The 14,183-nt window shown below is 39.9% G+C and overlaps 1 protein-coding gene across 2 annotated transcripts in view; it reads right to left on the bottom strand.

Annotated features, from left to right (window-relative positions):
• Nucleotides 1–14,183, bottom strand: part of LOC125228220 (2-oxoglutarate dehydrogenase, mitochondrial-like) — a 42,983-nt gene that overhangs the window by 12,818 nt on the left and 15,982 nt on the right. For both annotated transcript variants that reach the window (XM_048132708.1, XM_048132709.1), the window contains 5 exons: nucleotides 12,769–12,890; nucleotides 12,331–12,443; nucleotides 11,244–11,431; nucleotides 10,623–10,719; nucleotides 9,271–9,463 (listed from right to left, as the gene is read on the bottom strand). In XM_048132708.1, coding sequence (XP_047988665.1) covers nucleotides 9,271–9,463; nucleotides 10,623–10,719; nucleotides 11,244–11,431; nucleotides 12,331–12,443; nucleotides 12,769–12,890 — 713 coding nt within the window. The remainder of the gene's footprint in view (nucleotides 1–9,270; nucleotides 9,464–10,622; nucleotides 10,720–11,243; nucleotides 11,432–12,330; nucleotides 12,444–12,768; nucleotides 12,891–14,183) is intronic.

The following is a 14,183-nucleotide window of genomic DNA, read 5'->3' as shown; positions in this document are numbered from 1 at the left end:
GAAGGTACAAAATTGATATTAAATCCGGCTTGTTACGTTTGCATTACTATGAATCCAGGATATGCTGGTAGGTCAGAGTTGCCGGACAATCTTAAAGTTTTATTTAGAACTGTAGCCATGATGGTTCCAGATTATGCGATGATAGGGGAAATATCGCTTTACTCTTTTGGGTTCATAGATGCACGCAATTTGTCAGTAAAAATAGTAACCACGTACAAACTCTGCTCCGAACAACTATCTTCTCAAAATCATTATGATTACGGAATGCGGGCTGTGAAAACAGTTTTATCTGCTGCGGGGAAACTAAAAAGAAGCTTTCCCAACGAAAAAGAAAACATTTTACTGCTAAGATCAATCACTGACGTAAATTTGCCAAAGTTCTTGTCATTTGATGTCCCATTGTTTGAAGGTATAATATCAGACTTGTTCCCTGACATAACTTTACCAAAACCAGACTACGACGATTTTTTAAAAGCTTGTAACTTTACCTGCGAGTCAAATAACCTCCAACCAATGGATTGTTTTCTGTTGAAAGTAATTCAAACGTATGAAATGATGATTGTTAGGCACGGGTTCATGTTGGTCGGAGATCCCTATTCAGGAAAGTCCAAGACTTTAAAAATTCTTTCCGAATCTCTTACTTTAATGCATGATAAAAATCAACCGGGAGGCTGTGCATGCACCTATAAAGTAATAAATCCAAAGGCTGTAACAATGGGACAGCTTTACGGAGCATTTGATCCCATTTCATATGAATGGACAGATGGTATTGTTGCCACGATGTTTAGAGATTTCGCTTCAGAAGATACTCCAACCAGGAAATGGATTGTTTTTGATGGCCCCGTGGACGCTGTATGGATTGAGAACATGAACACTGTGCTAGATGATAATAAAAACTATGTTTAACTTCCGGTGAAGTGATGGCTATGACAGACGTAATGTCAATGATATTCGAAGTAATGGACCTCGCTCAAGCCTCGCCGGCCACGGTATCAAGATGTGGCATGATTTACATGGAATCGGTTACTCTTGGTTTTCGTCCATTTTATAAATCCTGGATAAAAACACTTAACCCTTATTGGCTTGAAGACAATGAACAATTTATTTACGATATGTGCGAGTGGATTTTTGAGCCCATGATTTACTTTGTCCGAAAAAACTGTAGCCAGTTGGTTACAGCAGGGGAGGTCAATTTATTAATGAGTACACTACGTCTCATTGAAATGCTGATGAACAATGCTATAGAGGGTGAAGAAGATACAAAACATACCCGATGTTGGCTTCAGGCATCTTTCATCACTGCGTTGGTATGGGGTGTAGGTGGCATATTAAATAGTGAGTCCCGTGAAAAGTTTGATGAACTTGTAAAGGAATATTTCAAAGGCGAAAAGGGTATGCCATCACAAATTGATCGATTCGAAGTATCTATTCCTCCCGAGAGTATGCTCATTGATCATTATTACATTTATAAAGGAAAAGGCTGTTGGAAGACGTGGTCTGAAGCAGTGAAGGCCGCCCAGGTGAAAGAACAAATAAATCTTTTACAAACTGTAATACCAACTCTTGAAACAGAAAAATATATGTTTTTACTAAACTTGCATACAAAATTTGCCCACCCTTTATTACTGATTGGGCCGACGGGCACCGGAAAAAGTTTTTATATCCAAAACTTTTTGATGAATAAAATTGATATGGAGAAGTACACACCAGGTTTTATAACGTTCACCACAACTACTTCGGCTAATCAAACACAAGAGTTGGTCATATCCAAGTTAGTGAAAAGAAGAAACAATATATATGGCCCCACCAAAGGTAAAAAAGCAATTATATTTATAGACGACATGAATATGCCTGCAAAAGAACAATACGGTGCACAAGCGGCTATAGAATTGCTCAGACTGTTCTTTGACCAGAAACATTGGTACAACTTAAAAACCACTAAAAAACTGTACCTCCTCGATACACTTTTTTATGGAGCTATTGGCCCAGTCGGAGGCAGCCGGCAATTGATATACCCAAGAATGCTGCGTCACTTCAATATTTATTCAATAAACGAATTTTCCAAGGAAAGCATGTCAAAAATTTTCACCACTCTTCTTCAACTTGGCTGGAGAAAAAATGGCTTCGGTCAAGATACACAGCCCGTTATTGTAAATATAATAGCAGCTACAATGGATATTTACGATAAAGCTACTGAAGGATTGCGGCCTACTCCTGCCAAATCGCATTACGTCTTCAACCTTAGAGATATTTCGAGAGTCATACAAGGCTGCACATTGTTAAGAAAGGAATCGGCTGAGAGCAAAAAAACATTTACAAGGCTTTGGGTGCATGAAATTATGCGTGTATTTTATGATAGACTCGTAGATGAAAGTGATCGTTCTTGGTTTTACGAAGTTCTAAAAAAGTCTACTCGTGACTGTATGAAAGATGCATTTGAAAATGCACTGGATACATATGCAAATGAAGAAGGCCAAGTAACAGAAGAAAATATCAAAGCTATGATGTTTGGTTGCTATTTAGACACGGATAGTGTCGAAGGTGAAAGGCGTTATGATGAACTATCTTCAAAAGAAGCTCTTCTGAATGTTGCGGACGCAATGTTAAACGAGTATAATTCTATGCACAAAGCAAAAATGGATATCGTTTTATTCGATTATGCATTAGAACATTTGTCAAGAATTTGTCGTCTTTTGTCGATGCCTTCGGGAAACGCTTTATTAGTCGGGGTAGGCGGTTCGGGTCGCCAGTCATTAACACGGTTAGCTTGTACAATATTAGGGCAAAATGTTTATCAACCTGAGATTACTAAATCGTACAATGTTAAAGATTGGCGCGGTGATATAAAGTTAGTCCTTCGTGAAGCAGGTGGTCTCAATAAAGAAACAACATTTTTGTTCACTGATAGTCAAATAACTGAAGAAGTCTTCATTCAGAATTTAGACAGTCTATTGAATTCAGGTGAAGTCCCTAATTTATACGGTATAGATGAAAAACAAGAAATACTGGAGCTAGTACGTTTAGCAGCTCAAGGGGGAAACCGTAACCTAGACATCAGTCCTCTGAAAATTATGGCTTTCTTTGTTGCCAGATGTAAAACAAAACTACATTGTGTGTTGTGTTTCAGCCCGATTGGCAATGCTTTCCGAACAAGATTAAGACATTATCCATCTCTAGTAAACTGTTGCACTATAGATTGGTATGATAGCTGGCCAGAAGACGCGTTGACTATGGTCGCTCATCATTATATGGGAAAAGTGAATGTGTCTGATCAAGCCAAATCTGCCGCTGTTATAGCTTGTAAGCAATTTCATGTTGATGCTCGACATGTATCAGAAGAATTTTATAGTCAATATGGGAGAAAAACTTACATAACATCTGCATCTTACTTAGATTTGATCAAATCCTTCACTATGCTGACGAATAAAAAACAAAGAGAGCTGAAGGCGGCTAAGCTTAGATATGTAAATGGTTTGGATAAACTTAGCCAAGCAGCGGATGCAGTAGGTATTATGCAGAGTGATTTAAATGAGTTAAAACCTCGACTCATAATTATGGCCGAAAAATCAGCCAAAATGATGGAAGAAATAGAAACGGAAACTCAGAGTGCTGACAAAGCTGCTGCGCAAGTAAGAGCTGATCAAAAAGTCGCTAACGTACAAGCAGCAGCTGCGCAAGAGCTGAAGAAAGATTGTGAAGCTGATTTAGCTCTTGCATTACCAATATTAGAGGATGCTATTGCAGCTTTAAATACCCTTAAACCTGCAGATATCACTATTGTTAAATCAATGAAAAATCCTCCAGCTACTGTTAAATTAGTCATGGCTGCAGTTTGCGTCATGAAAGGTATACCTCCTGATAAAATTCCAGATCCTGACAATCCTGGAAAAAAAATACTGGATTACTGGGGACCAAGTAAGAGGATATTAGGTGACATGAGCTTTTTAGAATCTCTCAAAAATTACGATAAGGATAATATACCTATTGAGACTATGAAAAAAATTAGGAAAGATTATCTTTCGAATAAAGATTTCAAACCCCATATTATTGCTAAAGCTTCTACGGCAGCTGAAGGATTGTGTAAATGGATAATTGCTATGGATATGTATGATGCAGTTGCTAAAGTGGTAGCCCCAAAAAAAGCTAAATTAAATGCAGCTGAAAAAGAGTTTGCTGAAACTATGGCCATATTAGAAGAAAAAAAAGCGACCGTTGCTCGTTTGGAAGCTAAACTATCTGAATTACGTGAATCGTTAACAGAAGCCAATATTCAAAAGAAAGCTTTAGAAGACGAGGTGCAGTTATGTATAGACAAACTTTGTAGAGCCGAAAAATTACTAGGTGGTTTAGGAGGAGAAAAAGTGCGCTGGACGACAGCCGCAGAAAATCTACAATTATTGTTTGATAATCTTGCTGGAGACATATTGGTTTCTTGTGGAATAATTGCGTACTTAGCGCCTTATACCTCACCGGTAAGGAGTGAGATGACTGAAAAATGGTTTCAACTAATAATTCAACTGGATATGCCGCATTCGGATGTTTTTGTTCTGAAAAACGTTTTAGGTGCCAGCATCAAAATACAAAATTGGTGTATTGCGGGATTACCTAGAGATGCATTCTCCATTGACAATGGTATTATTCTAGATAATTCCCTAAGATGGTCTTTACTAGTAGATCCCCAAGGGCAAGCGAATAAATGGATTAAAAATATGGAAAAATCCAATGATCTCCAAGTATTAAAATTCACTGATGATAACTACATGAAAGTAATTGAAACGTCTCTAGAGTACGGTAAACCTGTTTTGTTTGATTGCATATTGGAAGACATAGAGGCACCTTTAGATCCGATATTATTGAAACAGACGTATAAGCAAGGTGGCAAAGAGTTTATCTCACTAGGTGACAATGTCATAGAATATCATCCCAATTTTAGGTTATACATGACTACAAAGTTAAGGAACCCTCATTATTTGCCTGACGTTTTTAATAAAGTGACTTTAATTAACTTTGCTTTAACTAAAGACGGTTTGGAGGATCAATTACTTGGAATAGTCGTAGCTAAAGAACGTCCTGATTTGCAAGATAAACGGGAAAAACTTATAGTTCAAGGCGCAGCCAATAAAAGTGCTTTAAAACAAGTGGAAGATGACATTTTACGCACTTTGCAAGAATCAAAAGGAGATATTTTAGAGGATGAAACAGCAATTGAAGTATTGGATTCATCTAAATTGTTGGCAATCGATATTATGAAAAAACAAGAAGCAAGTGTTGAAACTGAACGTGCGATTGAAAAGTTTAGACTTGGTTATAAGCCTATTGCTTCCCATTCAGCAGTGCTGTATTACTGTGTAACGGAACTTCCGAACGTAGATCCCATGTATCAATACTCATTGACCTGGTATATTAGTCTTTACATTTCATCAATCGAGCGTGCTAATAAATCCAAAGTTTTAGAAAGGAGATTAAATTTCCTAAAAGATACTTTCACTTATAATTTGTACAAAAATGTTTGCCGATCATTGTTTGATAAAGATAAACTCATGTTTTCCTTTATTATGTGCTCTAAAGTGATGTTATCCAGAGGTGATATAGATTACGGTGAATATATATTTTTAATAACTGGAGGAATTGCTGTCGAGAATCCTTTGAAGAAGCCTGCTGAATGGCTTAAAGATAAATCCTGGGACGAGATATGTCGTATTAATGACCTACCCTCATTCAGTGGGATAAGAGATGATTTGGTGAGCTCTATAACTTCATGGAAAACATTTTATGATGACTTGAATCCACAAAATAAGCCTTTGCCAGGCAAATGGGATCAGGCATTAACAGACTTTCAAAAATTGTTAATAATCCGAGTTTTGCGACCTGATAAATTAACCGTTGCCATTTATGAATTTGTGGAGAAACATTTGGGACCTAAGTATGTTACACCCCCTGCTTTTGATATTGCAAAATCGTACGGCGACTCCAACTTTTTTACACCATTAATTTTTATTCTATCTCCTGGTTCGGATCCCATGGATGCTCTAATGAAATATTGTGATAAGTCGGGTTACACAAATCGGTTTAATTCGATATCATTAGGACAAGGGCAGGGACCAATCGCATCAGCAATGATAGAAAAAGCTCAATCGGAAGGTGGTTGGGTCTGTTTACAGAACTGTCACTTAGCTACTTCATGGCTTCCGGTTCTTGAAGATATAGTTGAAAGTTTTGACTTGACTAACACAGACTTAAGCTTTAGACTCTGGCTGACAAGTTACCCATCTGATAAATTTCCTCAGTCAATTCTACAAGTCGGTGTGAAAATGACTAACGAACCTCCAACTGGACTCCAACACAACCTGAATCGGTCTTATAATTCAGAACCATTAAAAGAGCCTCAATTTTTTGAAGGCTGTCAAAGCAAAGACAGAACTTTTAGTAAACTTTTATACGGGATAAGTTTCTTCCACGCTGTAGTACAAGAGAGAAAGAAGTTTGGACCGCTAGGATGGAATATTCAATATGGTTTCAATGACTCAGATTTTCAAATATCCGTTATGCAGTTACAGATGTTTTTGAATCAGTATGAAGAAATTCAATACGTGGCTATAAAATATTTGACTGGAGAATGCAACTATGGAGGTCGAGTGACTGATGATTGGGATAGACGTCTAATAAATACACTTTTAGACGACTATGTTAATACCGGAGTGGTAAGCGATCCAAATTATACTTTTTGTCACATTGGACCTCATTACGGTTTGCCTCGGAGATGCGAATATCAGGACTATTTAAGACACATAGAAACAGTTCCTGTGAATCCTCCGCCAGAAGTTTACGGGTTAAATATGAATGCAGGAATCACTCGCGACTATTCCATATCAGTAGGAATGACAGAAGCATTAGTGCTTGTTGAGGGCACAGGAACTGGAGGAGAAGGTGGAAATACAGAAGTAATATTAGACCAAATGTCGTCAGAAGTATTGTCCAAGCTTCCCGAGATGTTCGATATAGAGTTGGCACAGAAAAAATATCCTGTCGATTACAGTGAATCTATGAACACTGTACTTGTCCAGGAAATGCAAAGATTTAACAAACTGATAAACGAAATCAAAATTTCTTTGCTGGATTTACAAAAAGCGTTGAAAGGCCTTATTGTTATGTCACCAGCTCTAGAGCATCAAGCTACTGCGATGCTGCTCGGTAAAATACCGGAAAACTGGCGCAACGTCTCCTACCCCAGCTTAAAACCGCTACCTAGCTATGTTACGGATCTTATAGACAGGCTTAAGATGTTGAAACACTGGTATGATAGCGGAAAACCTACGACATTTTGGCTTTCAGGTTTCTTTTTCACACAGGCTTTTCTTACTGGATCAATGCAAAACTATGCTAGAGCGAAAAAGATACCAATAGACTTACTGGTATTCGATTTTGAAGTTCGTGAGGTTGATTTTGAACGAAGCTCTCCTAAAGTAGGAGTGTACGTAGCAGGGCTTTTTATGGATGGCGGGCGTTGGGACCGGAAAACGAATACTATTGCCGAGCAAATCCCTAAAGTGTTAAATGACAATTTGCCTGCAATTTGGCTGTACCCAAAATTAAAGTCTAAGTTTGAGGAGGGATCACGATACAAGTGCCCTCTTTATAAAACTTTGGAAAGGAAGGGGGTGTTAGCGACTACTGGACATTCGTCTAATTTTGTGCTAGCGTTTTACTTGCCATCTGATAAACCTTCTGCTCATTGGATCAAAAGAAGCGTTGCACTGTTATTACAATTGGATAATTAGAGGTTATTGTGGTTAAATCTCCTCCCTCCTATCAAGATCGGATATTTATTGATTTATGTAAACTGAGAAACTTAAACACTTAGACTCTACTTAGGTATAGTGCTGTGTTCCTGCCAGTGAGTAAGGTTGCCAGATCTCAACTATGTTACTCTTGAGTTTTTAAATCACAAAGCATTGGTGTGGCAATGGTGGCATATGCTTTGTCTAGACGATAACTGAGTCCATACTGTCCATCGAACGCCTACTGACCGTTGGTTAGGTTGCTTATATAAATAGTTTAGTAATCATTAATCACTATTCTGATATTGTAATCTACAACTACTGTATTTGTATTTTTTATTGATAATCAATAAACCGTGGATAATCTAAATGTGTCTTTTAATTTCAATTTCTATACCTACTGAGTTTCCATTTATTCATTAAGTAAAATGTCGCTAACTACAATAAAATTAGGGCTTTACTTAATTTAAAAAATACGAACTAATAACTGAATTTCTATAAGTAGGTACTTATTTCCTAAACCTTTCAAAAGAAATTATTTTGTTATAATTTCGATAACGTTGCTAGGAGGACTCGGAGTTGAGTGGGCCAAAATGGCAACTTGCATGTACTTGATGTACCTACCTGTTCCAGTAAATAAAGTTCAACACCCGCATTAGATGGTACACACCAGCAAGTGTGCCCACTCTCATACAAGCCCATAGACTAGATGTGTGCGACAAAAAAGTCGTCGAGCGACTTTGTCGCCCGTGGCACCCCGTGCGCGCACCCTCGTTTTAGTTTCAAATCTAAGGCGACTTTTTGTCGCGACCATGGGCTAGTATGAAAGTGCGCTCACGAAGTGACGCAACTTTTCATACAAATACGTAAGTCGCCGAGCAACTTTGTCGCCCGTGGGCGCGCACCCTTAGGTCACCAGTGTTACACTCCCGGGCAGTCCTGAGAATTTGAGCACCGATTGCGGACTAATGACTAATGAGTAATGAATCTCGCATGTGAAATCTTGTACAGTGTAACAAGGGCCAGTTGCATCAACCACTGGTTAACAGACACATCAACGTCACGCAGCAGAAGTCTATGTAAAATCCCATAAAAAAATAACGAACGGTAACGAATTTAAATACGGTAACAGACGTTGTAATGCAACCGATCCTAACGCCGTGGCTTACGTGGAGGACGGGCACGCGACGGCGATGCGATGCGACAAAATCAAACCTTCGATCTCTATAGAAGTGTCTTAAGGTGGGCGACATCGATTAACTATGGAAGATAGGCAATGCGACGGCGATGGTCCCGCCATTGTCGTCCACGCAAGCCACGGTCTACGCCAGCCTTACGGTCCAGCCACGACATTGGTCTTAGCGCGGCAGCGGTGAGCGGCAGCCATACGTGCGAATGAAAAGTCCCGTCGCTGTGTCTCGCTCCAATGTATGGCCGCCGCTCACCGCTGCCGCACTTAGACCAATGTCGTGGCTGAGCCGTTACATCTTACCTCTGAAAGGTTGTGTTCGGCAGGAAGTCCTTAAACGGCGAGCGGTAGAATGGGTGCTTGAGCCCGACCTTCGGCGTGAAGATGATGACCGGCTTACGGAAGGGCATGGCGATCTGTCGCCGGATCATGTGGAAGTAGTTGGCTGGCGTTGTGATGTTGCACACGATCCAGTTGCAGGCGCGAAGTTGTTTCACTAGAAAATTATTGGAGGGTATAATATGACGTCATTATCATCATACTCCTTGCGTTATCCCGGCAGTCACCGCGGCTCATGAGAGCCTGGGGTCCGCTAATCTCTCCCAGATTTGGCATAGACATAGACACTTGTTTTACAGAAGGGACTGCCATAGTCCGGTTTCCTCACGATGTTTTCCTTCACCGAAAACCGACTGGCAAATATCAAATGATATTTCGCACACCACCTACCGTTTCGAAAAACTCCTTGGTACGAGCCCGCGACCTCCGGATTATCGCTAGGCCACCAGCCCTTAATATGACGTATGACACCATGCCCTGTCCGTACTATCATAAATTAAATATGACAAGATCATACCATCCCATACATTAAAATGCGACCGCCTAAGACCGCGCTTACACTCCACCACACATACGAGTAGATGGCGCCATAAAAAAAATGTCTTGTAGCTTTCGATTATACTTGTAGATGGCGTTAAGTGTCACTTTTGACATAGATTTACGGCTCGGAATTGACACTTAATGCCAATCTACAAATAATCGGTGGCAACAAGGCATTTTTTGTGGCGCCATCTATGTGTGGTGGAGTGTAAGCGCGTTCATAGGCGGTCGCATTTTAATGTATGGGATGGTATGATCTTGTTATATTTAATTTATGGTACTATAGAGAACTGAACATGTTATACAACGCATACTTAAAAGGACAGGGAGGGCATACTGTGGATAAAAGTTTAATTCCAGGCCCCACCAAATTACGAGGTTTTCCCCATAATACAAAAATATTCGATTTCATTCAGTTTGATTAATTTAATGAATAGGTAGTCACTTAAATTCTCAGCTCGTACCAATGACTTTTTCGGAACATATTTGCGAAATGTCATTTGATATTTGCCAGTCGCTTTTCGGTGATGGCGACTGTACTCCACGTGAAACGAGAGGGCGAATTTGATTCGTATCTCGCAGAATTTGTTAGCCAACCTGAGCCAACACTGGGGTACCGGCTGTCATGCCGCACCATTCCAATTTTTGCGTGAAGTTAGCGGCCAAATGTTGGCAATCGAGTGGCGCAACGTTTGACCGCCAACTTTTGGCCGATAACTTCACACCGCTAAATATCAAATACTCAAAACTACATACGCAGCAGTATACAGACTCACAGACTAGATCTTTGTCGTCTAGATTGGGGATGTGATCCATATCATCATCAGCTTGCAGCAAATAGCGTTCCGGGCGACCTGACGAATGTTCAGGACCCTAAACAACATTACATTAATTTTCAGTGATTGTTTTAAATTCATTTTCCATAATCTGTCGAGGAGTGTTTGCTCGAGTCCAATAAAAATGTGGTGTGGACCATAGGTCGGCAAAACCCCTATCTAGTTGCAAGTGTCCATAAGCTACAGTGATTGATTATAATTAGATGCGTAGCGCGCTTGTTTGCCACCAACAATGTATTTAGTCCTATTCCTAAGATAAACGATACACAATGTTCCTTAAACACATCTCGTTTGGCCTTGAATTGGGAAGGTACAAAGCAGTGGTGGGCAACCCACCGCGCACCGTCGGTCCTTCAAAAGAGTGAGTCTGTAGTCTGAGTCTGAGACTGTAGTAAGAATGCCTTTTGATGTAAAAAATTCCTTTATATTTTGGCCCTCAAAGGAAAAAGTTTGTACAAACCACTGGTCTAAAGGGTCGTTTCGAGTGCAACAAGGACAATCTTATCAGAATTTTTGTTTAACTTTCGGCTTTGAAGAAGGGAAGGAAATAAATAAACTGACAGCTCCATCGATCCCATGAGGCAGCTGGACGACAAGCCCCGACTGGCAGATCCACTTGCTCTCCGCGTTGGCAATGAACGTGTCGAAGACTGGCTGCGCCGTGTCGGCGAAGTCTCCGTACTGCGCCTCCCATATTGTGAGCAGGCGGGGGCTGGAGTATGAGTAGCCTGCTTCGAAACCCAAAATTCCTGACGAAAGAAACAAAATTAGAACGTCTTACGAGAATCCTCAAATATATCAGGTTTTTCATACCTTTAACCTTTTGAACGCTTCGCCTCGCGTCAAAATTGCGCGTTAGTAATGCATAAAATTTAAAACATTGAAAAAAATCGAGTTTTTGAAATTTGCCCCCTAGTCGTAATTGCCTTTGTACCTTTAGGCATCATTGTCATTTGCAGACATCGGATTCCGTGGGGCGAAACTTCTTGACAGCTAGGGACTTCCTATATCGATAAACTCATTTATCGATACTAGTTCTATATACTAGTGACCGCCCCCAACATTGTGTGTTTTTTGTAACTATTGTTCTGAAGACCAGTATGAAATTCATTCATAGCGTCTAAAATAAATAGCGTCGAAATAAATTGTGGCGAGTAAACTTTTAAAAACGTTTTCAAAAAAAGAAGAAGAAAATTGAGTTCTTATTTTATATATATATATTTTTTTATACTACGTCGGTGGCAAACAAGCATACGGTCCGGTGCGGTGGAAAGCGGTTACCGTAACCTATGGACGCCTGCAACTCAAACAGTGTCACATGCGCATACTCTTTAAAAAAAAAAGCAAACCTTTGTGTGATCACTAGTATTTAGAACTAGTATCGATAAATGAGTTTATCGATATAGGAAGTCCCTAGCTGTCAAGAAGTTTCGCCCCACGGAATCCGATGTCTGGTCATTTGCCTTAGTGAGTTTTCACATTATCCGACCCGATATCGGATGTAGGAGGGATTTCAAAGGAAAAAAAATCAAAGATGGCGGCGTAAATATATGGAATATTGGTCCGACATCCGATATTGGATCGGATAATGTGAAAACGCACTTACTAAATTCTTTTCTCAAGTATGTTCTCAGCCATTGTGACTCACCAAACTCAGACAGCGAGCTGTTGTGCAAACTATACGCGGCCTGGTCGGGGTAGAGAAAGTCGAAGACGCGGTGAGTGGCTCCATCTACGCCTTGGTGGTGTAGCACGTGATGTCTGCAAGGGCAAAGGAATTCTGTAGAAGAGCATAAGTCTGTAGAAGAGCATTTGGCAGCACAACCAGGCCTACGTTACTCCCTCGCGGTCGCGTCTTAAGTACCTACACGCTAGCCGTTCATTCGAATGAACAAGTGGCCGAGATATGCAATTATTCAAATATTTCTGAAGACTCTAAGAAAGCGAAGTTGTATCTGACAACCTTTCATAATTGGCAGTATTTTCTCGAACTTTACGGATTTGATTGATATAGCTGCCATACAAGGCAAAATCATGTCGTAAAGCGACTTTTAGTGGAATGCCCCAGCTGAAGATAATGGTATACCTGTGTGCCATGGTGCCTCTCTCCACGTCTTCTCCAGAAAAGCGGATATGAATCTGGTCTCGGAGCAAAGAACCGTAAGCGAGCGCTTCTCCCATTGCCCAATCTGCTATACCTTCTTTCACCTGTCACAAGTTAAACATTAATAAGCGAGACGACTAAAAAGTCCTTCAGATAGATTAGAAAAATTTGGGACACCTATTCTTGTAAACAAAAAATGACGACGGTACAGTGCATTGAAGTTTCGCGTGACGTCACGCCTAGGTACAATTTTTACTTAAAAGTGACGTCACAGGCCCCCACTCCGGCACTTTGATGCTCTATATCTTTGTATTTTTTCACTAATTAGATAAAGTGAAAAATATGTGTTCAGTATTTTTGGACGATCTAACCGACGGACTAAACAGAATGCCATTTTTTTAATGTAGTCGTCATCCCTATTGTTCGATCTCATTAAAGTAAATACAGGCAAGTGTGTCATAAGGAGAAGTTTAGTGTGTCTGGTCGTCACATTAAACGATGTATTTGCGACTTCATACTTGCTACACATGATTAGTGGTAAACGTACGTATGAATTCTCAATAAACACTGACCATTGGTCTAAACAGGCCAAATGTGAAGGTCAGACACAGTTACCGTTATGACACACCCGTCTTGACCTTACTTAAAATTTGAAGCATTGATTTGATACAGTCTGACCAAAAAGAATAGAAATTAATATGTGTCGTAGTCCCCTTTCAAATCAATATGTGTCGTAGTATTACATGTCATTCCATATATTTCTTTATTGAATACTAGCTTTTGCCCGCAGCTTCGTCCGCGTTAGAAAGAGACAAAAAGTAGCCTATGTCACTCTCCATCCCTTCAACTATCTCCACCTAAAAAATCACGTCGATTTGTCGCTCCGTTTTGCCGTGAAAGACGGACAAACAAACAGACACACACACTTTCCCATTTATAATATTAGTATGGATAATGGATTTCCCAACAAAAAGATTCTCAATTGGCGTTCATATGTTTCGTCAGATGGTTCAGTTCGCAATTTCGCGGGTAGTCGTTCGTAGTACGTCGGTCCAATCACTCTCGGGTTCTTTACTGAAAGCGGCACTGTTCGCAATCTCCACTTCTTAATTACTCTTAAGTGTCGTCAAGTTTTCTCACACATATTGAATTGAAAGGGATGACACGATGTTATTTCTACTCTTTTTGGTCAGACTGTACCCACCTATTTGTATTTACAAAGCATTTTCCTAAATAAATAATCTTGGAGGTTCAATGTTTTTTTTTTTCTATTTATTGGGGTAAACAAACAGCCACTACAAGATGTGCTTTACGAGCGGTGTGCCCGAAGTCCTTAATTAATACAACGTTTACAATATGTGTGGCCCACACCGCTTACCGCTAATTAGTATAAAGTA

The sequence above is a fragment of the Leguminivora glycinivorella genome, chromosome 7, assembly GCF_023078275.1.
Source record: "Leguminivora glycinivorella isolate SPB_JAAS2020 chromosome 7, LegGlyc_1.1, whole genome shotgun sequence".
NCBI lineage: Eukaryota > Metazoa > Arthropoda > Insecta > Lepidoptera > Tortricidae > Leguminivora > Leguminivora glycinivorella.
The sequence above is the reverse complement of the archived record's forward strand: the minus strand, read 5'-3'. Positions and strand labels throughout refer to the sequence as shown.